Source organism: Opisthocomus hoazin, chromosome 6 (assembly GCF_030867145.1).
Source record: "Opisthocomus hoazin isolate bOpiHoa1 chromosome 6, bOpiHoa1.hap1, whole genome shotgun sequence".
NCBI classification, from domain to species: domain Eukaryota; kingdom Metazoa; phylum Chordata; class Aves; order Opisthocomiformes; family Opisthocomidae; genus Opisthocomus; species Opisthocomus hoazin.
Window position 1 is genome coordinate 32,642,379 of NC_134419.1, and position 26,303 is coordinate 32,668,681.

The 26,303-nt window shown below is 49.7% G+C and overlaps 1 protein-coding gene across 1 annotated transcript in view; it reads right to left on the reverse strand.

Annotated features, from left to right (window-relative positions):
- PAPPA2 (pappalysin 2) overlaps nt 1–26,303 on the reverse strand; it is a 94,630-nt gene that overhangs the window by 37,519 nt on the left and 30,808 nt on the right. The window contains exons 6-15 of the mRNA XM_075424102.1: nt 19,881–20,174; nt 19,071–19,263; nt 17,413–17,534; nt 15,030–15,522; nt 14,359–14,487; nt 12,667–12,758; nt 12,214–12,407; nt 10,968–11,105; nt 7,438–7,573; nt 6,985–7,204 (exon numbers count right to left, since the gene is read on the reverse strand). Coding sequence (XP_075280217.1) covers nt 6,985–7,204; nt 7,438–7,573; nt 10,968–11,105; nt 12,214–12,407; nt 12,667–12,758; nt 14,359–14,487; nt 15,030–15,522; nt 17,413–17,534; nt 19,071–19,263; nt 19,881–20,174 — 2,011 coding nt within the window. The remainder of the gene's footprint in view (nt 1–6,984; nt 7,205–7,437; nt 7,574–10,967; nt 11,106–12,213; nt 12,408–12,666; nt 12,759–14,358; nt 14,488–15,029; nt 15,523–17,412; nt 17,535–19,070; nt 19,264–19,880; nt 20,175–26,303) is intronic.

The following is a 26,303-nucleotide window of genomic DNA, read 5'->3' on the forward strand; positions in this document are numbered from 1 at the left end:
CCCTATCCCCACAAACACGCACTAGGTTTTTTTTTGGAAGTTCTGAGACCTATTGACTCAAGTTCTGAGAAGCTGTTCCCAACCTACATGCAGCTTTGAAGTCTGGTGCTGCTATTCCAGGACTGGAGAGGGGCTCATGTCACTGAAAGTTGTCCGATTTTCTCAAATATATCAGTAAGGTTAAAGAAAAAGAAAATAAGTATTATCTCTACCTACAAACTTTGCCTGGATCGCTTCCTTTATCATTATCAGCATCATCATGACTATCGCTGCAATACTCTGGGCCAGGACACCCTTGAGCCTGATGCTGTACAAGTGCAGGACAGGAGGGAAGAAAAAAAAAAAAGGCAAAAAAGAAAATCCAAAAAGCCATGTGGCCTGGCCCCATCACGATCTGCATGCCTTACCAGGGTTTGGGTAACGTGATGGAATAAATCTTTCTCCCAGCCGCTGGAACACCCTAACGAAGGCTGGACGAGGAAATGGTGTAGTTAGCCCAGTTCTGATCTCAGCATGAAGGAGCTCCTTCTCCTTTTGATGATAAATGAAATTCCTATATCGCAGCTGCGAACTCCTGACATTTGGCCGTTTCTGATTCAGGCCGTATAAGATGCGGAACGAGCCAATATTTTTTTTCTGCATGAAACATCAAAAAATTTTTCCATTTTTATCCCAGCATCTTTTGAAGCGCAGACTAATGATTTGTCAACAACATTTTCACAAAATACTAAAGCTTTTCTCCTAACTTGTTCCACATCAGCACCAGCCTGCCTGATTTTCTGGGCTCACCAACTCCCATAACTCATACATCAAAGAAAATTTCAGATCTGGAAATCTGTGAAATTCTGCCTAGCGATTGCCCTAACTGCTCTGGAATGATAAGAGCTTTGTTCTGAAATGGGACTATTCCTATAAACCAGAGCAAAGCTTTTCCTTTGGGATCCTTCATCTTTCCATAATCAAAGCAGGAGGCAACTGCCAGCAATGGAGCGCCTGGAGCCAGTGGTGACAATGCTGGTAGGCAGACATCGTTTTGTTGCGACAAACCCCAAAATTCTGAAAAGCTGAAATTTCCCATTTTGCAGCAATTAGTTCACGGAACCCAGAAAACACTGATGGATTTACCCAAGTCAAACTAAGCCAAGCCAAATACAGTGCAGCTGCCGAAAGTATCATAAATCATCCATGAATTGCTCTAGTATCTACCCAAACTTTCAAACCAAAGATTGCTGCTAGAACAGCCCTTATCATCAAGCTCCAACTTTAGCAGGGGAAATTATAAGAGGTTCACGTCATAGTGCAAATTTTTGGGGAGAAGGGGTTATAGGGGATGTTGATGGAAAGGTAAAGGTTTCAGCCAAATCTTCCAAAGTTAAAAGTAGTCATGGTGTGTACTCTGGTGGAGTCTGGATTGTAGCACTGAACACGAGTGAGATAAGATGTTTACTCCAATGTGGTCTAGCAAAAGAAAATAGCTAGGAAATGAGAAAAGGTGTTTTGGAAATACTTGGGAATTTCTCGCTTCAGGCATGTTTCTCGTGAAGGGGAAAGGTCTCACTTTTCCAGTAAATCTGATGGCAATCGTCCTTGTGGGAGCAGGCTACATGTACAGACCCAACGGTGGTGATGCTTCTTGATTACAATCTTCACTGAGGTTGCCACCTCAAGAAAAGATATTTGCTTCTGTACGTGACTCCCCAAAGAAACTTGGCAAAAAAATAACATCCCTGTGAGTCATCTGCTGTCATCTACCTCACAGATAGAGAGAAGGCACCAGTAAGATATCAAAATGACCTGTTTGCCCCTCTGTAGCCATAGTGGCAAAGGCAGAAAAAGAAGCAAAAGCAGGTTAATCTTCATATATTTCCAGACATAGGAAGGTTTTTTGTTTCTTGCTACACCAAAACAGATTTATAGGGGCACAGAAAGTAAGGTGGAAGGGGACATCAACATTGGTCTAGCCAGCTTCCCCACCTGCGGCAGGTTGGACCGTACCTTCACCGCTCCTGGTAGGAGTTGGCCTGACTCCCTCGCTAAGGCAGACAGCGCACCTGCCCATCAGAAGAGCAGCATGCAGGTAGAGTTTATCGGCCAGTATTCCTCAAGGGTGCCTGTTCATCTGTCCCAAAGACCACCTTCATCCACATCCGATCCCCACAGCAACATGCTGCACCTTATTTCTGCCATTTCCTCTCTTGTCCAGAGGAATTCACCTCTCATCCATGTCCACCACCAACAAAGACGTAGAAATAGCAGAGGGATTTCAAAAGGGAGCTGCGAGCAGAAGCCACAGCTGGACTGCAAGATTTACGCTGTGAGATTTAAGAAGGAAAAATACATTTATCATGACAGAGAGGAGATAGCAAGAGGATCTGATCACACTGTATAGACACATATACCCAGAAAAGGAGTCTGCTGGCAGGAGGCTTTTAGACCTTTCCAACAACGATGGAGCGAAAGCAACAACTTTCATCTTGAAATCAGAGGCAGCTTCTCAGCAGAGGGGGTTACTGGGTATAAGAATAGCTCAGCAGGGGAGGTGCTGGACTCGTTGCCTCCTGCAGCCTGTAACATGAGATAAGAGAGCCTGCGGAAGTACACGTTTAATCCAGTTTCTGTGAAAAATGCTAGTACCTGCGTGTGACACGAGGGGAGGCAGGGCAGAACGGGGGCAGGCTGGCTGCAGCGCTACGCCAAGGGCTCTGCAGGCACACCTCGGGGTCCTCCCAGCCCTTGTTTCCTCCTTAACCGGACACAGGAAGGACACTTAATGTCCACATTGGTGAGACAATAAAGGAATGGAGATCAAGCTTCAGGGTTTCACTGGGAGCTGTGCCGGGGTCAGGAATGAAACGCATCTCATGCCACACAACAGCTCTGTGTTGTAATTCACCTTCCCTCGATGCATCAGGAGTTGGCCATGCTTGGAGGAAGACTGGGTGGCCCGTTCCATGAGGTAACACCAAGCACCCAGTTTCTAAGCTGTTCATCTGCTGCGTTTGACTCAGAATAAAACTGGCATTAGGAGATATGTTTTTCCAGGTGAGGCTGGCTGTCTCAGGGAAAGGCAGGAGATGCCTTGAGCATCCTAAAAAAACCCCATATAAAGCATGAAATGGAAGAAGCTGACTAGGCTGCAGAGAGCAATGGAATGGAGCAGCCCATAAAAACAGTCCTTGTGCCTCCAAGGATTTCCTTTGCCATCTTGCAGCTGGACAGTGAAGCCATTGGCTGAAGTGAACGTTCAAGTCCTACAGTAGACCCTTGACCACGGCTGCCCAGCAGCCAGTCAGGGACCCGCAAGAGGAACACCACAGGTTAACAGGCACCTTGAGAGGTCTCCAGGGCAGAGCCAAAGGCTGAGGTGAGCCCATGCCCCAGGAAAGGTGGTGGTCAGGACCCTGGGCTTGGTTCTTGAAAGGTTTTTTTCCTCCTGGCCAGAGAAAGAGGATGTTCATAGCACAGTATAGACACAGCCTGCTGTGACGGGCCTCATGCTGCACCCAGGAGGCTGCATTTGCCTGGGAGAGGCAGGGAGCAGATGTCCAGGCAATACGTGCTGTCCTCATGGCACACAACTCAATGCCGGCTGCGCTATGCACGCAAGAATAGCTTGAGTGGGCCCTGGCCAGGAGGACAGAGCGGGAATGGAGGTACATCTTGACCTGAGCATGTCTCAGCCCGTTGGGGGTGACCTTGGGATCCCAACATAAACGTCCATCCACTTTCTCCATGGTCCCCGACCATGGGGCACCCTAGGCCAGATGGAAAGAAAGGAAACATCAACTTCTTTACCCAAGATCCCCACAGATTTTCACAGCGGCACAGACTCAGTTCATAAATTGACCCTGCATAAATATGGTACCTGGAAGAAAGAAAACAAACCAAATAAAACCTGCTTGGCCAATGGTCCTCTTCTCTTTGCTGAATAAAGTTTAGCAGTTGAAAAAGATGTCAACAACCCCTCCTCTGTCTGATTTTTCTCTCCTTGACACCTACTTTCCGTATAACAGGAATCCACACCAGACTCGATGCATTAAACCCACTTTTAGGGGAGCAGAGGAGGGCACTGGCACAGGAGATAAAAAACACAATGCAGGTTGCATTTTGTAGCACCTTTCCTGTGAACTCGCCAAGGCATTTCCCAGCATACGCTAACATAAAATAAAACACACTAAAAATAAAACCAAGCTAAAAATAAATGGAGGAAACAAACAGTGTTCCCCTGGTTCAGTATATAGCCTGTATCAAGGAAAACAGGATGACTACGGCTCAGTTTTAAAATACAGAGAAAAGGATGAAAGCTGGAGAGTTCGAATTTCCTGGGTGGAAACTCACCAAAAGCCCAATTTCTGCTTAACTTCATAGGGTTGTGCTTGGGTATAGGAAGCAAAGAGCCCTGAGCTGCTGGCAGAGACGGGAGAGAGGGGTTCCTGGTGCTGGTAGCGAGGTGCGAGGAAGGGTCACCATGCTGCTTTGGTCTGCAAATGGTCACAGAATCACAGAATGTTTGGGGTTGGCAGGGACCTCTGTGGGTCACCCAGTCCAACGCCCCTGCCGAAGCAGGGTCACCCAGAGCAGGCTGCACAGGACCTCGTCCGTCTTCCAACGTTCAGTGCTTCAAGCAGGTCCAAAAGCAGAAGGCAACTCTTTTTTTCAAAACAAGGATGTATTTTCTAGCATCAGATGCCTGCTGCATCCTGACCTGGAGATGGCTGCATTTCATCAGCAAACATACGATCTCTTTGTTTTCCCCAACCTGCAAAGCACTTTGAGATCCTTCAAGATGAACGATGCTACAGAAATACCAAGCCGTCACATATTTATTATTTTGGCAATGAGCAGTTCTGGACTGAAGTCAGGAAACCTCGTTCCTTCGTTGCTTTTGTTACTGTCCCTTTCTCAGGTTATTTTAGGAAAGCACTCGCATGCACGTACTTTGTAGACGAGGCTGGGTGCATGCAAACGGTCAGTGCAATGTTTTACAGGAATGACACAGATCTGCTGTGAGCTTTTACAGTCGAATATATCTAAACCACTTAAGAATTTATATTCCTGGATTTTTATAGGGGATTTTTTTCCCCCCAGACTCCACCTGCCTTATGTGAAATGCCTTATTAGCCCTTAAAAATAAAATTACTGCTGTTTTGGAGACAAAATAGATTTTAAAAATATAATAAGGGGGGAATACTTGGATGTTTCCTGACTTAACAGAGGCAGATCCTTCACTGTTAGCGAGACGACTGGAGACTGTAAGCCTAACCTCCCCCCCCTCCAACCCCCTTTTGCCCAGAAAAGCAACACTATAAATAGCATTTCCTACTCCAAAAACTCTGGGCCTCCGATTTACCCAGAGTGTTTGCTAAGGACACCACAGCTACGCCAAGGCCACGGGGAGCCCGCGGGACAACAGCGAGAGGAGGAAGGGACGGTGTGAGGATCCTGCTGGGTCCTGCCGTGCCTACGCCAAGGGGACAGCACGCAGTTGGAACTGGCATGTTCTTCAGCTATAATGAGGCTTTTAAGAGAAAAGCGTCTACTTTTTTTTCTCTGTTTGTCCCTATATGAACTTCTCCCCATCCATAGGCGATACTCAGCTGTGTCTGGTCAGTCTTCCTCCTTGCAGTCACTTCTGAGCGGGAAAGGAAAGCTCTCAAGCAATGAGGGCACAGAATTATTTTAAAGGATGAGAAAATGTAATTGAAAAACCACATCAGTTGGCTGGGGTCTTAGAAGCATGTGTGTACATAGCTGTAAGAGCTACCAGGAGGAAACGGACTGCATTTCAGGTAGACGCTGATCCTTTAATGTAAGGCTGAGAATAATATTTATCTGCTGACTCACTAAGATTTATGTTTCTGTATAAATTACACATGCACTTAAAAAAAAAAAAAGTGAAAAGCAACTGTAGGATATTCGTGGCTTCCAGAACTCTGCATAAATCAATCGTGCCATGATCCCACCAGCTTTTAGATAAACACATGCACACTCATTCATTACTGGGGATGTTCGTCCATCCAGGGCCATCAACAGAAATGGTAGTAGCAGCGATGCGATGACCCTAGCCAAAGCCCTTCACTTCTAACACCCCCACAGCTCCAGCAAAGCTTGGGCCCCAAATCAGTATTCCCTGTGACGCAGTTTAAGTTACTGGCTGAAGCAGAGTCCTGGATAGGCAGACTTGTAGCTTCAGGGAGCCTGGGATCTGAAAGCAAAGCCAGATTTGGCAGGTCTGGCTGTCGTCAGCCCCACCACCCCTCTAGGACAGAGCTGAGCACCATCCTTTCCTTCCCCCTTGGGCCCGCGGCTCTGCTCGGCACACTCCTTCTGCCTCGTTGATTTAGTCTGTTTTGGACGACGGCCCTTCCCCGTCCCTTTGCCAGCGCGACCCGCTCGGAGAGCAGTGCCCATTCCGCAAACGATGTCTTTCGTTTGCTGCTTTGTGAAGACAGGCAGACGCCTGCGAGCGCCAGACATCAATAAATTAAAGCACCGTTGCTACTATTATTGTTATCGCCGCTACCGTGAGAGTTGTTGAGGAGCCTGGGGCAGATGGGGAGCCAGCACAGAGAGGAGGAGGAGAGCTTCATCCCCACCTCCCAAGTGTAGGGAGGACTGGAATGGATGGAGATAGAGTTTGTAAAGCACGTGCTGAAGAAGTCAGCATTTCAGCTTCAGCAGCAACCCTCAGCGATAACTCCTCAGGAGAGGGAGCTTGGTTTTCCCGCCAGGGAACGGTCCCTTCAGTGCAGCTTTTTGTAGATGCATGGGACACTCACAAAATCCATTTTCCTGCCTTCCCCTCCACAGCAAGATAAGTAAATCAGGACTCATTACACTATATTTCCCAACCACACCTCAGAAGCCACCTGAGAATAGTCACGAAACACTCAGTAAGGTGATAAAAGCTCCAGAACTGAAGCACAAAGACCCAGAGGAGGGTGCTCCGGGAGCCCCTTGGGAAGTGCCCTGAGGAGACCATACCTGTAGTGCTGATGGCCATGTCCCTCCTCGTGTTGCAGGAGGCAGGTGGTGGTGTCAGAGGAGCCATGCTGAGCTGAGGTCCGCAAGGCCACGGCTGCGATACCCACGAGTGGGGAGGAGAAGTTGAGCAGCACCGAAGCAGTCTGGTGGGGTGGGTCCTCCTGGGCACGGGTCACGTTGATGACGAGGGGGTTGTGCTGGCAAGACAGCTCATACGTCCCTACAAGACAGGGCAAAGGAAGAAGCCACTAGCTCAGCTCCAGGGATATTTTGTCTGCTTTTGATTTACCTCCCCCACACATCCCAACAGACCAGCTTGGGAAGCAGAAGATGCTACAAGAGGGGTAGGGGACAGCAGCACCCAATCCAGTGAGAGATCATAGCAATGGTTGGGGTTCCTGGTGTCCCTGCTGGGACAGCACAGACCTGTGCTGCAGCCCATAAGTTTCTCACCCAAAGTGCGGTTCAGCCCATCTATGTCGCTCAGCTGGACATTGACCCTTGGCTTGTGCTGGTTGCTTGGGACTGTGCCATCGGAGGCCAGGAAGATCAGGAGGGAGGTGGGCAGTGCAGGTCTCTCAAAGCACACCTGGGCAGGAGGACAAGAGAGACTCTGAGAGCAGGCCTACCAGATATAGCCTTTCTGATCGCATATATGCAAGAGGGAGAGAAAGAGGGAGCATGGTAAAAGAGTAGGAGCAGGGTCAGGGGGTCAGAGACTGCAGATAGGCAGGGCAGAAAATGGGTGGGAAGAGAGAGAGGAGGGAAGGAAGGGTGCAGGAACACAGTCTGTTCCCTCATGATTCCCTTTCTCCCTTTCATTAGTCTTCCTCACATGTCCTCCCTTGTCCTCCAGTCCTGCCTTGCCATAAATTTATGGCACCTTCCCAGCTTCCATATTTGCTGCTCTTAAAATTGAGCAACACCTGACTGAGACCTGGACAACCCTTTTTCTGCCCTCCCTTCACTAGGCTCTGACTCCCACCACACGCGGTGCTGGCTGGGCAAGTGAGGCACCCAGAGATCACAGCTACCAGTCCTGCCACCAAAATATTTCCATTAAAAATACTACACCAACAAAGAACAGCTCCAGTACTCAGAGTGACCGCAAACTGTCCGTCAGCCAACACGTGGAAAGATTTGTGGGAAGAAGCCCTGCCTGCTTAGGAGAGCTGACAGCTCCCCACTTGTCTACAGCCCCGAAGGCTACAGGAGGCAGCTGGGAAACTCGCAGCATCAGTCATGGCAGGGCAGATGTTCTTTGGAAGTAAGAAGATAGAAATGTTTTTCTCCTCCACCCTAGTGCCCCCCACCCAGTGCTAAGATGTGTTTTGACCAAGATCCACCCTGTGGAGTGTTTTTGTTAAATGCCGGTGTGGAGGGAGCCCAGAAACTCAAGCTGAAGGTATATTTTGGAGGAGAACAAGTCCCAGCTGGCCAGGCACAGCCCAAGGAGCAGACTGTGGGAGCGGAGGGGACAACCACCCCATTTGTGATGGCAGCCCAGCCTTGGGGTGGTTTGTGCCACGCCAGGCATTGCTCAGGCAGAGGAGCAGGAGAAAACGTTGGGCTTCATCCCAGGGCTTCCACCCTGCAGGGAGGGGCTCAGCAGCAAACACCCCACGCACGAGTCCCCGCCGCTGCCTACCCACTCCCTTGGCCAGGGCTTGCTCTTATGCAGGGACGGCCTGGCTGCAAGGAGTGGACCATGAAGCTGAAATGTTTCTGTTTGGTATGTCCCCTCTGTCTTCTTCAGTGAGAAAAGGAAAAGAAACAGGAAAGCAAGGAAGGAGGAAGGGAAAGCAAGAAGAGAGGAAAGACAAAGAAGAGCCAGCAGTGCTCGCAGCCTGCTCCAGGGAGCCCGCCGGGACAGTCGCAGCTGGGAAACCCCAAGGAGCCAGCCAATTTTAACCCAGCCACCTGGTAGATGCTCCTTCAAGTGTGGTTCCTCAGGGGACGAGAGATGGTTGGAGAAGTCAAGTGAGGCTTTCCCTGGACTACACAGCTTAAAGTGGAGGGTGTAGCTTTGCCCTTCCTATAGGGCATCTACTTCGAGGTGAAGGACATTGGCCCCAAGTGAGACCAACTGCAGCTGACTTGACTAACATCCCAATTTTTTTTTATTACTATGTATTATGTGCTCGGCCACAGCAGGCTATCTTCTTAATTTTTCTCCCTCCCTCTCCCCCTTTATTTAATTTCCTGCATATTACACATCCTGACTTGCTTACAAATGATTTTGATTTCTCATCAAGTGTGTTGGAAACTAAGAACAAAGCATGGCCAGAGATCTGCAAATCATAATGACTCCCATCTGCAGACAGACCCAAGGTGCATGATAGATGCTTTGTTAGGTGGCCCACTCTCTCCTCCAGCCCCAGTCAGCTTACAGCACAAACCAACCTTTCCCTTGCTCATTGGTGCCACCTCTTGAGAAACACCATGGGAAGCAAAGCCTACCACCCAATGAGTTTAGTGGTGTGGCTCTAACCCGGGTGACACAGGTGCAACAGCTTTAAAACGGCCATGGGAGGTGGTGGCCATGAAATGCCACGCGCACGTGGGTACGCATGTGCCTGAACAGCTCTGCTCCTGTCTGGGCAGGCGGGCGTGCTAGGCAAATTGTCAACAAGAAGCTGCCTTTCCTAATCCAATATGTTACCAATCAGGCAAACGCTATTAAAAAAAGGAAAAGAAAAAGAGAAAAAAAAAGAAAGAGGGCATATTTATTACTACTGCATAAATAATTTTATGGGCGGAAAATAATAGCACTCCTAGAGAGAGCACAGAGAACCAGTAATGAAAGTCTTTAATATAAGACTTCTCAGAAGAGAACTGACCACAAGCTCCAATAAAACTGGAACAAGCTTTAACCCCTGGTGAGAAGCGGAAAGCAAGCTTTCATCTAGGTAGGGCAGAGGGGGAGATTGCTGGTTTCTCGCTAGCAAAGGAAGAAAGAAGGCACATTTGTCATGGCTAGAGACCGAAGCCAAAAAGTAGGTTGTGAGCACACAGATAAGGAAGAAAGGAAAAAAAAACCAAACCCCAAAACCCGGTTAAAGGAAGTTCTTTGGAGAGGCAGAGGACCTCAGAGGCAAGGTTTGACGAGTCACCAAGTCTTGGGAAGGTGCCCTCTCTAGACAACCTCGAGCAAAGCAGGGCAAGGTGCCCCTCAAATTGCAAGGGAAGCAGCACGCCAGGGCCCAGCTTTCCAGTAACACCAGGCAACAGCCACGAAACTTTTGGCCTGTGCCTGTGGTCAGAAAATCAACGCTGTCAAAATCGCGTTGGCCTAACACTCAGCTCTCCCCAGTCCTGCTCCTCTGCCTGCTGGGACAGAGACATTTAACCCTCCAGGTGCCCTCCCAAAGGCAGATGTGGACGCAGCCCCTAAGCCCCCATCGGGCCGCAGGACCAGCATCTTGGGCACAGAAAGTGTCTCCTTTGGTCTGGAGTCACCCGAGGGCAGGAGAACCTGCATGCCACAGCCGATTACTGTGGGCTCAGGGTGCTCAGCAGCAACCTGGAGTGCTCAGGACCTCTTAGCACGGCCGTGTATGTCCAGCTACCCTCTGTTGCTCTTCACAGCCATAGGGAACAAAGGCAACTAGGACTTCAAATACAGCTCGTGCCCACCCTTTGCGGGTGTAAAGGCACAGCTTGACTGCAGGGAATAATCAGGAGCAAGTTGTTTCTCAGCCTCAACACATTTCTGTGGGCTTCTGGTTTCAGGCACAGCCCTTCTCCTGGCAATCTGCCCTGGGACGGGTTTGCTGTTCATACTGGGAATGGGGCAACTACATAAGATCCAGCCACAGGCATTTGGGGTTTGTGAAGAGTTCAGTAGGATACGAAGTCTTATCTGAGCAGTTTTTAAGGCTGCTGTAGCTCCTACAGGACAGAAAAGGATGGGTCTTTGTCACCAAAGTGCTAAGGCAAAGACAAGCGAATCCTTCTTTGCCCAACCGCACAGCCTCACTTACCTTGAGCCAAACTCCCTCATTGCCCAAGGGCACCCTCTCCTCGTCTGCATCCTGAGCGTTGTCTTGGCTGGGAGCGCAGGGGAACCAAGCAGCCAGGGAAAGGTCCTTTGGCATGTTGTGAAGGTGGGATTTACATGCCTGAAAGGAGAGATTTATTTCAATCCAGAAAGAAGCAAGGAAAGTCAGAGAAAGGAACAGCACCTACAAAACCTCAAGGAAGACTCAATAAATGTTTAGAAGGATCCCAAGTTGGTTCCTAGGATGAAGACAATTAGGATGTGGGTTCCTAAGCAGGAGTGACATCTCACTGCCCACACACGTGCACAGGAGGCCTTTGCCATTATGAAGTGCAATAAATATGCTGTTTAATCACCCTATGTCGTCTGTGGGGCTGAGTAAGAAATGAACCAAGCTGTGAGAAGGTAGCTAAGATCACAGCCTCCTGATTTTGGCTGGGATGATGAGATCGGAAGGTGTGATTCATTCACCTGAATACCAGTCTTGTGTGCCATTCGATGCCCTGTGGTATCCCGGACATCCCCATAGGCCTGGCACACAAAACCTGGCAGATACGTGTGTCATTCTAGAGGAGCAGACACCTGAGCCCAAGGTATCTCATTAGACACAAACATCTGGGCAATTTAATCATGCTGTAGGTCTGAAGGAGATTGTTCCTTATATCAGGTTGGTAGAAACACAAGTATAGAGGGCTAAATATGACCTCTCTACATATTTCTTATCCTTGTTCAGCTTGCTAGGAAAGCACATATGCACACCACATTAACCCCAATCAGGCGAAATCCTGTCCTAGACCTCCAGGCCCTGCTCCAAAGCCCATATAAAAGATGGGAATTCTCCCATCGATTTTTCCTTGGCTTCAGATCAGAGAGTTTGAGAGCAACACAGTTGCTACTGTATGCGTGATTTTATCCTTTCAGGCCCTGACCTTATAAGGTATCAGACTTACAGGATTGTTTTTTAAACCAACAGTGGGGCTGCTCACATACTCAAAGTTGTGCATTTAGCTGGTGGGATGGTGGTGGTCACTGTTTAGGCAAGCTGCATGATTGGGGATGCGCTCCCCGCCTGGATGAAACACCCCTCCATGTACTGCAGTTCCTGGGCTTAGGGACTGCTGAAAGAGGGATGTGAGAAATGCCCAGGTCTCCTACTGGCTCCTTGCATGGGAACACTGCATGGGCTTTGCTAGAAAAGTCTTTATTTTTGTGGCCATGTCTTCACTCACCCTCACAACAGGCTCTCCAGTGACCAAGGAAGCAGGGCAGGACTTTGCATCCTGATGGGAGGCATAGGCTTTCGCTGCCCAGAGGTCCACGTATCCATCGGGCGTGTAGGGACCGCAGTCCAGGACACTGCTTGTCTTCTCAAATGGCTCACACAGACCGTCCCCATCGTGCACATAGCACAGGCTTGGTTCCCCTGCAAGGAGACCAGGCATGACCCATTTACAAACTGGGCTCCAGACACATACAGTTCCTCCTGTCCCCAGAGGCGTGCTGGCCATTTAGCCCTGGGATTTCCCCACCACAAAGGCCTGACAAGCTCCATGGATCACTCCAGCTGCAGATCCACGTTTTGTTGCGATGAGGTGCATCACCCCCTGCTCTGAGGAGCAGTGTGATTAACGTACAGTTTTGACTCCTGCCTCAAAAGGACATCTCAGTCCGTTTGGACTCACCAACACAGTTGAAGCCTTTTTCCTTTTTACACTTCCTGGAACAGCCATCTCCATCCAGCAAGTCCCCATCATCGCATTCCTCCTCCAGGCTCCTAAGATGACAACAGCCAGACATGTTAACACCACCCTGGACTATACACTCCTGTGCTTCTGCCGAATCATGAGTGAGGACCCCATATCTTGGTTCCATTTCCACAGAAGCAGGGAAAAGGAAAACCACATGTGGAGTAAGGTAGAGGGGAGAAAACACCATATCTTGCCAAGGAATAAGACAACATGACTGTACTGTAACTTTCTTATAAGACCTGAGGCAAGAGCTATGGGAGAAAATGAAGCTATATACAATGGAGAAAGAGAACCAAGCATCAGGAAGACTTGCTACTGAAGAAAGCAAGCATTGGAGAAGGCAGGAGGTTCCGAGATGGGGCTGGTGTTTCAGTGGGAGCTGGAGAAGGGGAGGCAGGAGAAGGGAGAGAGAGAAGGTTAGCCCAAGAGGAGATACGGATCAGTATCAGCTGACATGCGGGGTATCTCATGAGGAAAAAAAGCCCATGTAGTTTTCTTGAAAAGGTTCTGTCCCCATACTGCAGAAAATAGACCTGATGGGAAAAGCTGACAGAAACACTTCGATTCGTACCTATTCCTTTGAGCACAGTTACGTACCCCAAAACACAAGGGGCAAAGAAACTTCAGACCCATGCCTTCTGATGCTCACCCACCTCCACCCATCATCTAACAGGAAAGATCCACTGTGTCCAATCTTCTGCTTACTGTTCCACAGATGGTACAAAGGTAAAAACTTCCACAGACCAGGCTTCCTGCATGGCCTTCCCCACAACAGCTCAGGAAAGCCTGCTGAAAATCTCAGCTGCTATCTGCCCATTTCTGCTCCTCTCACTTTGCTATCGACTTTGACAACGGAGGCTAATGTGGTCATTTGCTCTCTCTGGACCAAGTCTTCAGCTAGTATGACTTCATGCTAAAACCGTACCAGGTTACACCGCTTCAGCAGCTAGCCTTGCTGTAAGCCTCTTTGCCTTGCTGGGTCTTGTACAATACCACAATCTCTCCTGCACTTACTTCAGTTGTCCACTTTCCTCACACTTAAGAAAGCTGTTTTCAAAGGAAATGGATTCCGAGTAACCTGGAAGTTGAACTCTGAAAAAGCTAAAATATGGGAATTTGGCATACTTATCCCCAGATGGAGCAGGTGAACCACTGGAGTCTCTCAGTGTAGATGTGGTGCATCCCTCATCATTTGGGGTCTCTGAGCAGAGACCAGACAGCTCTCTAAAGACACCACAGCATGTGGGACTGTGCTTGCTGTGGAACCACCACCATGTGCCCATGCAAGAAGGTTATATTGGCTAGTCCCAACGGCTGATCCCTTTGGGGTCAGACTCCACGACAACTCACTGAAATGGGCCAGAATCCAAGCACTGCAGTCAAACACAGAGGATGTTCAGGTTGGAGCCCTCATCCAGACCCTGCCTCAAAAAGACCATCTCCACCTCCTACGCTCATGGCATTTTACAAAACACAAGCTCTACAGTCCAGTCTGCTGGAGGAATTCAGTGCAGCATCTTCAGTCAAGTACCCACGGGTGGAGGACCAACCCGGTGCTTCCCTTTAAGGCAGGATGACCTGAAAACTTGAAGAACCTCAGCTGAGAGCTGGAGTTTCTTGACTTACGTGGTCACCTTCCCATCCCCACAGTAGGGTGCTCCGTGGACATGGACGAGCGGTGGGGAGACTTCTCCTGAGGTTGTCCCAGAGACTGCCTGCACCTGGTACTGGTACACCTGCCCAGGCGTGACTTCCCTGCAGGAACAGAGAGGGCTTGAAGAAAGAGCAGCAGGCAACAGCCCATGCTTCTGCAACAGATTTGCTCACCACAGCTATAGAAGTTGCATGTGTGTGCCCAGGCAGCATCACAGTTTGACATGTGTCTTTGTACTCTAAACTGCCAGAGGCAGAGACTGTGGGATGAGGGTCTCTGCCAAGCCCTGCAGAGGGGCCTGCTGTTTATTCCCCTGGGGTCTGAGCTGAGGAGAAGCGGCATTATCTTGAACAATCATTTTACTGGTTGTGTTGATGTGGAAAATGTTTCCGGGTTTAATAAGCTCCTTCTAGTTAGCCTGGACTCACGTGCAAGGGTCATGCTAGCATGGTGGGACTGCAACAAGCTTCCTCGATGCCGAATAGGGAATCGCCCATGGCATTGAGCACAGCAATTCCCAGGGCAGGGGGCAAAACAAAACACAAGCAGAACCATCCCAGGATTCGAAGGCAAGACCTGAGGAGGTCATTAAGACTGTCCCAGCCACCCACCAAGCCTGCGACACAGCAGCATCGTCACTCACGTGTCAACGAACTGGCGGTGCGCCTGTGCCGGGGCTGCCGGGGATCCGTTGGCGAACGGTGGGTCGCGAAGCACTCGGTACTGGATCCGCTCACAGGCAGAGCAGAGCGAGCTGCGGGGCATGGAGGTCACAAGGGCTGTGTCTATCTCCATCCGCTCGTCAAAGGTGTAGATCTTGACTCCGGACACCTTTTTAGGGATGTTGAGCTTCACGGTAAAGGGGACATCACAGAAAGTGTCCAGGGGTCCCAGATGGATGGACTCCCCCTGCTCTGTCAGGACTTCAATGTCAGAGAGCGGCTTGGGAGAGCCCATGGAGAGGTACGTGGTCCAGAGGGTGAGGGAATCGGGGTAGACGGGGTGCAGGAAGCGCAGCTCCAGGATGCAGCCGTCAGGCTGGGGACAGGGCACCGTCATGTTCATGTGGTACAGGTGGAGCTCCGGACTCCAGGCCTGCAGGCTGGGCTCACAGGGTTGATCCACATCCGGGGGTCCTGGGCAGGAGGTGTGAGGAGAAGACTGATGAGAGCCAGGGGACAACTGACCTAGAGGGGCGATCCTCCTTGCGGGTACCCTGTAGATGTTTGTGCATCTCTGTGCTATAGATGCACACCCACCTGGTTTTCCACCTGATACCAGCACATGTCAGAGTTGGTGGCATCTGCCCCAACATCCTAGAAAGCAACAAGCACTGCTGGTCCAGCTCCTGGGTACGTATACAAGCACTGCATCTGCCAAGCCTTGTGTGTCCCAGCCCTCTAAAACAGGGACAATGGTATCCATGCTGCAGCTCCTTGCAGTGCCACCAGCAGCTCTAGAGACAGCCTGGGCACCGGTGGGAACACACAAAGCTTGCTCTGTAGTCTCATGGGCACAGAAGGCTTGCTAAGGGCACCTGAACTCAGTCCCTGTGGCTGCACAGGTTCGGACGTGGGCTAAGCAAAGCAAAGATACCAAAGCTTTCCACAGGCATGTGCTGCAAGAGGTCACAGGCAGGAAAGGACCAGGTCTGAAGCAAGCCAGGGAAGCAGCTCTGGAAGGCTGTTTCTCCACCAGGATGGTGCCCACGCTGACCTCAGATCCCCAGCCTGCCTTCCCTGGTGATGGATTAGCACTCAGCAAAAGAAATGTAGTGCTGGGCTTTCAGTGCACAGAAAGCATCCCTGGAATTCATCATCCTGTGGCAGAAATACCCTTGTCTTCAACCACCACTGCAAACATTTCTTAGGACTCAGCACCAGTTCAAAACCTGCACCCATTTACTATTAGTCTTGTAAAAACCATAAAACCTGTCTCTTTTACACCAGACCAAACATGCACTTGTGATAATTGTGGGTCCTGCATAGGAGAAAACGACATCCAATAATTCCAGAAGCAGTTTTAATTTGCCAGTGAATCAGACAGGCAGGGGAAACAGAAACTGCTGACAATAAGCGAGCTAACCTTGGATTTGTTTGGTGTCACTGAGTAGGCACAAATTTGATGATTTAAGTTGATTCCACCCCCCGTTGTGATGCTATCAAGAGATAAAGAGTTTTCAGACACAGCATCTCAGCTGCATCCTGGCAGTGCTGTTCTCTAAGCATGGGCTACATCCCAAAGGTGTCATCATGTCCCAACTGCACTTTGTCTGCAACCACCCTGCCACATTTTCGGTCAATCTCAGCGGCTCAAACGTGGAGGTGCACAGAACTAACAGATGCTCTGGCTCCACGTGGTTCAAAAGAAGCATGTTGCGCTACGTGCAGCTCGTGGGATCATTTCACCTGGTCTCCTGCATCCTCTGTTTTTCCCTTGGAGAAGTTGAGTCAGTACAAAAAGAGCAACCGCTGCTATGGCAGCTGCACGACCCTGAAAGCCATCACCGTGCCCACAAGGTAGGCTTCTAAACCAACTTCTGGGTCTCAGCACAAGAGAAGTTGTGACACCCTGCTGTTCTCCTTGTCAGCAAGGAATTGCATCCAACCCAGGTTGCCCTGGACTTGGTACAGACTCGGTGGGACGACGCAAGGAGCGCCTCTCGCTCCCTTTGGACAAGGCTGCAAAGCCTGTGAATGCCCCTGAGGTTTTGGATGAGGTCCCAAGATCTATGTTGTAAGACTTATTTCAATGAAATGCCCCTCCCTTTTGACCAGCATCTCTCATTAACACCTTCCTGGACACTGATTGGGGTTAATATCGGGGTGTCAGTTTGTTTGTCTAAAGCCAGCTGGCAGTTACCAGGCATCTTCTGGGCACCTGTGATTCCTTCCTGCACTAAAGACCCTCCCCAAAGAGGAGACATCTCACTCGCAGAAAGAAAAACAAACTTCTTTTTCTTTTCCCAGCAAGATCTCATCTCTGTCTGGGAGATTCACAGCCAGGGGACAAGAGGAGGTGCTCACCTTCTGCTTCTTCTGGGGTCCAATAGCCGGAGGAATCGCAGACCCGAGGGGAAGAGGCCTCGTGCACGTACTGACGGAAGGTGCCGTCCTCTGCACAGTTGTCGCAGAGCGCGTCCTGCTCCCTGCAGTCAGAAGACAAAGGCATTGGCATGTCTGATCAGGACTGGTTAGTTTTCCACCCGTGTTTGTCCAGGCAAGATCAGATGGGAAGCTGGAAAAGCAAAGCTAAGCTCTCAGGAAGCCCTGGGCATATTATCCTGCTTGGGATAAGCTATGTCAAAGACAGGAAAATAAAAGTGACCGTGGGAAAAGCTGGGTTTAATCCTCCTTTTCTATGGGCTCTGTGGGTAGGGTGAGCCATGGAATCGCCTGTTCCCTACCCACGAAGCAGAGCTAACAGACTTCATGCTTGCCGGGGCAATGCCTCTGCCGTTGGGTGGGTGCACTTGGGTCTATCTCCGCTAAAGCCCAGAGTCAGGTTTTTGGCTTTTGTCACTACTGCAATACAAGACAGTCACAATAATGTCAATTAAAGAGGGTACCACTGTGCTCTCCAGGAAAGAAAAGAGACTTTTCTGTGATAAAGACCAGCCTCAGGCCCTTTCCTTTTCAAGTTCGTCACAGAAGATGCAGAATCCCCATTGTAGACCAGCTCCTGAGCCGGTTATGAGCAAGGGCCGGGGATGGATCTGAAGACCCATCACTTACTTCCTAGACCTGTGTTTTCCTGATCTCAGACCACCCCGTTCCCCACCAAAGCAGTTTATCTGCTTTATCGAGTCTTTATAGACTCGAGGCCACCCAGCACTCGGAGGCTCTCATGTCTGCGGGGGTAACAGGTACACACTCTCGTTACCCCAGGGATGAAAGGCGCATCGTGGAGAGCATCGGTTCTTTGAAAAGGCAGTAAACACTGACCCAGAGTTGTCCCAGATGCCCTCGAACACTGCTTTTCTTTGAATTGCAAAAGCTTTATGAAGCAGCTTTAAAACAAGTCCGAGACTTTTTCAACGTATGCTTATGGTCCCATAATAAAAGCGTAGACCTAAAACCTGGTGGAAACCGAGAACTTTTAGTATGAGGGGCTGCTGAATAGAGGCACTGGAGGCATACCCAGGTCTTGGTGACTCCCTAGTGCTGGGGAGAAGGAGGACAGTCACCCACAGTACTGGGGCCCACGCATTGCTTGCCAGCCAGACAACTCTGGTTCCTCAGCACCGTTTCTCTGGCGTGAAAAGTTTCCCGACTTACCCCCCCGTTAGTTACAGGAGTCTGTGACAGTGCTGGGAATGAAACCCAGCTCTCGCGGTTCGAGCTCCCTGCCTTAACCACAAGGCTGCATTTCCTCTTGGTAAATGGCAATTTTATACAATAAGTGCTAAATGAAGCTCATTTTTCATTCTGTGATTGCACTCCGGGGCTTAAGAATTGGCGTTGCCTCCTGATGCTTTTTGGCTTCCCCTCCCGGCACCCTGACAGCAGAAGGCTTGCAGGAGAGCCCGCGTGCTAGCGGGAGCCATCGCAGCAGCCTGGCTTTGGTGTCTGGGGGCTCTGCTGGGGATGACCAAGGGGGAAGGGGATGCCCCACTGAGGGTCCCCTGTGCCCTCTAGCAGGCTCCTGTGCAAGCCTGAGCCCACCGTAACAGCAGATCCCTTACCTCTCGTAGATGATGCCGCTGATGGGAGGCAGCCAGTAGATGCTGAGGGAGTCCTGCGTCTGTCCCGTGACCATGGGAGGGATTGGGATGGGCGCAGGCTTCTTGCTTTGGCCCCAGCGCTGGTACATCAGGTCCAGGTAGCAGTGCATCCTGGCGACTTGGTTGGGGGTGAAGGCGTTGGTGCAGTCATCATCTGGGGGGAAATAAAAAAAAAATAAAAAGAGAGAGGCAAAACAATGTGCATGCTTCCTGATCTCCAAACCCTGTCTGGGGGACCTCGAGGGAGAGCTGGGAGACAGCAGCGTGTGGTGGCTCTCCTGGCAGGGCTCCCTGGTGTCGTGTGTCCCCAAAGCCACGAGATGGCACTGCCTCAGCAGCTCCCCAGCCCTGCGCTTGCTCTGCTCGAAGGTCCAAAATTGTAATAATAGTAGTAGTAGTGACAATAATACTAATAAAATAGTAAAATAGCAAAATAATAACAATAGTATAGTAGTATAGTAAAATAATAATAAAAATATTCATAATAAAGTTGCTTCAGGACTGTAGAACAAAGGCCCATCACCATGCAGACGAGAACAGCCTAGACACTTGTCCAACGATGGACTGGCAGGGAGTGAGGGATGGAAATGGCCTGCAGCGAGAAGGGGGCTAAGAAGCTCCTGCAAGCACAGGCTGCAGCCTGCCGCATCCCGACACGCCGGGAGGGACCACATCAGCTGGGGAACGAGGAAAGGGACTGCTGGTGGGAGAGAAACCCAGGTTTCCAGGGAAGGTGACCCCTTACAATTCCTGGCAATGATTACTTGTTACCTGTATAACTCATGTAGTTGTTGAAGGGCGTTCCTGTAAAATGTGTCTGGCCGCAGGTGTCATTGGTAGGGTCCGGATCCCGACAGAGTTTACTCTTTGGGGTGGGAGCAGTGTCGGCACAGAGGTCTCCCGTCTCCATGGACGGAGTTGTCTCCCTGCAGGGATCGTCACAAGATTCCCGCTCGCTCACTCCCTTAAAGACATGGTACAGCCCCAGGACGTGTCCCACTTCATGGATCATGGTGTTCGTGTGGCCACGCATACCATAATAAGCAGGGTTGAGGACAACACCACCTAGAATTGCAAGTAGAGAGAACATCATCCAGAGAAAGAGACAGAGGGCAGCCATCGTCACTCACCTGTGCGAGGTAAAACTCTTCTCATTGTGCTTCCAGGTTACAAATGAGGTGCCAGATGGAGACCTAAAGTTGGACATATTCACTCTCTTGTAGGATGGGAAGACAGCTCCTTTGCCCTCTTGCAGTGGAATGGGGCCGGTGGTTTTTCTTCCCCTTCTGAACACACCACTCCCCCCAACATCGTCAATCATTTCAGCTACCATTTCCCTCTGTGTCTTTTCGCATGTTTATAATTCAGTGTCTGCTTTGGTTCACACTTACAACTCCAAATGAGGTTTGGACCCAGGGCACCACACCAAGACATGCTGCTAGTTTACAGGGATAATCTTTTGAACCAGAGGACAGAAGACCTCCCCAAGCCTAGACAAGCAGCTAAAGCACACCAGCTCCCATGGCAGGTGAAAACAGCGAGGTGCCTAGCAAAGTCTTGACACACTTGGCTGTGCCAACTAGAAGTCACCTTCAGTGCAGGTGCATATGAAGATTCAGATGCACTGCCTCTGGCCCCTGCTGAGGAAACAATTGCTTCAACCTTCAAAGCAGACCCTAAGGATTAAACTAAAACTCTGATGAGGTGCTGTTGCTATCCACTAAGCTTCTACAACAAACCCGGCCCAAATTCACTGTGTATTTTAGAGTTGGATTTTCCAAAACGTAGCTTCTGAAGATACCTTCCTCCCTTTCAGAGGGGTTTGCGTGGGGCCAAGGTACACCAAGTCAACCTGGTGAGAACCCCCCACCCATGACAGTCCTAACTCCTCTTCACTGAGACACCCAAGCCCCTTGGGTCAAGGGGGCACAAAGGGATAGTTCATCTCCAAGCTGGTCTGGTGCAGGTTCAACTGTCGAAGATGCCAGAGTATGGGTACAGGCTAAGTCCTCCAGAAACTGCCCAGATCTGCCACCTCATGCTGACAGCAACAGCATGGAGCTGGATAGGACCCATGCTGATCCTGCCCTAGGCTGTCCCTTGGCTGCAGGACAAGCTGCTTTTCCTCTCCTGCCCACCTGGCTGCGATGGGAAGAGCAAGGATCAATGATGCTGAGGAAAACCAGGTGGAGCAGAGCTTTCCCTTTGTTCACTGCCAGCATCTCCAACTCCTGACCTGGGACACACACCCTGTACCACATCTGCTGGGAAACCATCGATGGAGGATGCTCAAGAACAAAACTTACCTCTCTCCTCTGGCCTCCTTTTATTTCTTTACTTTGTCCAAATGAAAATCTCTTTGGAAACTCTGCCTTTTTCTCCCTGCTTTGAGGCTTTTCATTGGTCATTTCCTCCCCTTTCCCCTGCTTGTTTCCTTGCTCCATCCACTGTTCCATGCTGCCTTATGGTGGAGAATCAAGGGCCGGGGAACATCAGCAAGACAAGGGGGCAAAAAGCATACCCCAGCCCGTGTCCAGGCTGACTGCAGGCGATACCTCCATGCCACGGGATGCTGGTTTTACCCAACTGATTTTAACCCAGACAGCTTGGATTGCAGTGCGGTGAATAGTTGGCTCCAGGACAGCTTGCTCCCTCCTTTGCAGGGCCCTGGAGGATTTATTGTGCCAGCTACCTCACAGCAGAGCCTCTGCTACTGCATCTCTGCTGCTGATGGCTGCCCCTGCCAGCACAGTCAAAACTGGCAGGGGGCCACCGTGTGATCCTGTCTCCAGCCACAGCACAGGCTGCATGAAATCTGCTCCTGGATCAGCTCCGTGTGCTACTGGACTGCTTCGTGTCCTCAAGTACAGGGCATTCCTTCCAAGAGAGGGCTTTCTTCAGATCATGGTGTCCCTGGCCAGACACCAGCAGGTCTGTGACTCCTTTGACGGAGCCACACTGGGTGAACACTGGTTTGGGGCAGGACAGGGTCCTTCAGAAATACCCCGAGCAATTCTCTTGAACCCAACAGGGTTGCGATAGGGTGAAGAAATAAGGGTGGCATCTTCTATGGATCATCCTGCACGTGTGGCTCATGGAAGGGCTAAGAGACACTGCCGACCTGTCAGCTGGCACTGTTTCTTAGTAAAAAATTCTTGTTTGTTGTTCTTCCTCCCCCCAGTGTGGATCTTAAGCCCAAGGCAATTTGGCTTGCGGCAAAAGATGGGTCACAAAGCAGACGCATTCATTCCCGTTCTCCGCAGCTGTAAAGCACCAGAGCAGAGGACCTTAAACACCATCAGTCAGCTCTTGACCCTTTAGTTGGCTGGAGATGGGCCACAAGAAGGTACAGAGGTTGAAAAAATCCTTCTGGGACCTTCATGCTGTGTCCTGTCAATCATTAGGTTTTTGCACACCATGCCCCTCTCAATTACCAGGCTGGTAAACGCTATAGATAGCATAGAACATCCCATTGATGGAGAGAGAACCCAGTGGGCACATTAAAAAAACCAACAACTTTGCTTCTCATTTTAATCAAAACAAGGCATGAGAGAAGAGAGAACAGAAAGAAAAGGCATCTCTGCAGCCAAACTCAAGCCTGAGCAAGGCAGAGGGCTGCCTGTCCAAAGGTCTGAAAGGAGGAATGCACATGCAGAAAGAAAATAGTGTTCACAAACAAATCAACGAGATGCGAAAGCCCTGCACGTGTCCTGTGGCACTAACCCCAAGGAATGGGTCTGAGCACCAGGGGCACGGGAGGCCCTGGGACCAAACAGAAACCCAACGCTCTTCCCATGCGGGGGAATAAATGGGATTCCAGTACAGGGAGGGAGAAAACTGTCACAGGGGAGGGATGCCAAGGCTGGGATACCCTGTCCCTCCCCCTCCTCTCTGCTAGCTTCCCCTGTCCCATTCCTCCCACACACTCCACAAGAACAATTTTTTTTTTTTTTTTTTTTTTACAGCTAATTAGATGGCAGGATTAGAAACAGCATGAGAACTCTGCTTTCCTTCCAGAACGTCCCCGTCCCTCCATTCCCTGTCCCCACACCTCCCTGATGAGCTCGGAGAGTTCTCAGCTTTCCACCAGGAAGTTGTATTTCCCCTCTGCAGGGTCCTGGCTGTGAAGGCAAGATTTGCAAGTGTTTGTAACAACACCAGCGTCCCCTCTCCCTCCTCTGCAGATCAAGCTTTCCTTCTCTCCTCTGCCTCCTGCTGCCCTGGGACATGGGCTAAATTGAGCTTTAAGTGAACTCTCCCTCTCATACCCGAGAACCAGCCCCAGGAGGCCCCCAAGGTCAGCATTTACACAACCAAGATAAAAACTTCAATATGTCATGTCCCTGTGACATCAAGAGGGTGCAGCACTCCAAGGCAGGTGAACAAGAGTCTTCTTTGGACTTGCTCACCCAACTGAGACCAGGCAGATGGAAAACTTTGGGCCTGGCCTCATAACACCCTCTCCCCCCAGACCAGACCTACCAGCTACAGCTGCAGAGCTGGTAATATCCCCAAGGTCAAGCCTCCACCCTACTCAAGCAACAAGAGATGCCCAGTCCATCAGTACAGTGAATGATTACCACTGGTGTGGACCCCACTTCATCTTCACTCACACATCTCTTGGAAGCTCACAGTCCCAGGACATTGACCTCCTTCCAGCTCTGATCAATGGCAATGCTGAAGGACTCTGGTTCAAGCCAGACCCCAAGAAGCCAACCTGTTCCTGGGTCAGCAACAGTTGTTGAGAGCGCATGCTCGAGCAAGCACGGGATATTTAAACAGCAAACCACAAAGCTGAACCTGTATTACAGGACCAGTCTTCCCCAAACTCTGAGTCATGGCAATTAATGGAACAAACGCATGACGGTTAGTCAGACAGGAAGATGGCCATTGCTTAAGGTACCTTTGATGGAATGGCTGGCCCTCCTTCAGGATCCACTGACCTCAGCCAGATATATGAGCTGGCCTCAGCTTATATAACTGCAGAAAGTATTTATAACATCAAATATCCACAATTCCCTTGCCTTTTGACCATGTTTACGCAAATACAGTTCACATGCAGCTACACATGAAGTTTAAAGCGTCTGCATTACTACATTGCTAGGGTTTTTGAGGCAAGGCTTTCCGCTGCGGAAAGCTGTTTTTTATGACAGGACTTCTTCGACTGCTTGTCTTTTGTAGTTAAAAAGATTTACTTCTAAGTTCTCAGAAAATTCATTCCAGACTGAGCAAGAACTCTGAATTTGAGAGGAGTTCACTGTGATTCCGGTGGAAAGACTGAGACAGACAGTATGGTTAGATGGAGCGGTGCAAACAGACCTGAGACCCACCTCGGCTGCTAGCTGGCTGCTACTTGTCTTTGTCTAGGAGCTCAACAGCAGCTGAAATACTGCTTAGAGAAGCGTCATAGACCAGCTCACCCTCTCCAAGTCAGTAATTATCTCTTATGCTTCAATGAATGTAGTTGCTTTTGGTTGGTATTACCAGTCGTCTAAAATGGTAAACCATCCCTAAACCTTCAGGAAGGATGCCTGAAATTCAGATTTAGTCAGGAAAATAATCTGGAGGAGAGCAATAGGTCTGTAAGTCATCAGCTTAGGAATGGTCACTTAATTTCTGATATCCCAAACCTGCCATAAATGAAGAGAAGGGAACCAAAAACAAAGTTCACTGAAGACTTCCAGAAGGTGAAGATACCAACGCTAAGGTGAGGAGGACCTTCTTGAAAGGCACACTGAAAGGTCATGAAAGAATGGTTTCCAAGGAGTTCAAAGTCCAGTTGGCAGGTTAAAAAAAACATCTAGAGAAGAACTGATGGAGAACAGTTTGGAAACACTATGTTTAGTGAGCTTTGGAGTGAGAGGAAGTGTTGAAATAGAAGAAGGGAAGGCAGTTGGAGAGAAAAAGTCTCATGGTACTTCTCTTTCTTCAGGAAAGTCCTGTTCAGTGACACGAACAGAGCAAAAGCTGACCAACTGTCTCTGGAGCTAAGAGGCAGGTTAGATTCTTGGGGAAGTCAAGTCAAACTCAAGGAACCAATTTGATTCCGGAGGAGACCCAAAGCATGAGAGGGTCTGTACGTATGTAGAGAAAAAATCAACTTGGCATTTCTTCTCCGTGGGAGCAGACAGTGGCATAGGGTGAGCAGGGCCTGTGTGCTGACTGTAATATTTTAAGGTCAGGATAGACAGGAGATTAGCAAGATTCAGCATAAGGTAAGGAGTCTCTCTTCTTGGACACGGACCCCTCTCGTGTGAAGACCTGCCTCCACCCCTGGTCACTGTTAGGTCCTTAAAGCTCAGGAATTTTTCTTCAACTACTATTCACTCCTCACAAGGTTTTCCTTGCTCTTTCCTCACTGCTTTACTTTCACATCTACTCAGATTCTCCAGTAGCCTCTTGTGAGAGGTTTTGTCAAAAGCCATATATTCCCGACCTGCTCAGTCCCAAGTTTCTTCTGTGCTGGACAATAATATACGTTGTGCATGGTACAAACCACTTGATGATGTGGTGGAACCTACTGTTTACAGAGAACAGTCTGCCACCTGCCCTCCCAAGATCATTAAATCTTGAACCAAGGACAGTCTTGAACCAAAGTCTTCAGCCTGTGCCAGAGCCTCAGAGAAGTTCTGATCCAGCTTCATACTTCACAGCTCTGGCACTAGAGCGAAGACAACACCCCTTTTCCCTTGAATGTTGGCGGTAAAACCCTGATCCAACATTTCCAGATGGTGCCACCTCTTGTGTCCCTGGCTGGACACAAACTCTGAAACTGAAGCTAAATGCAAGCCTTTGATGAAACCGGTCACCCTGATTACCCTTCCGTACAACTCCGTGCTAGTCATTGGGAGGGGTCTGAAGAGAACATGTGTGGCTGAAGCACTTGCTGTAGTAAGGTGACGGTCAAGCTGAGCCTTGGAAGTGAGTTCTGGAAGCTGAAGGAAGAAGTTTCATGGAGATTTGCCTTCCTGAAAAAGCAACTGTAGCATTAAGCTATTAAAAAAACAGTCCTGAAACTCATTGAGGGAGGGAAGCTGGCAAAAAAGAATTTTAAAACAGGTCTTTAACAGCAGCGTAAAACTTTGAAGGGTTGAACATCACGCACTTGTAAAAGCAGAAGGTCTAGGTCTGCTCTGCAGGTGTCAGGAGTAATTATTTCCAGCTTCTTATTGAGAAACACTTTGGATGTTTTGA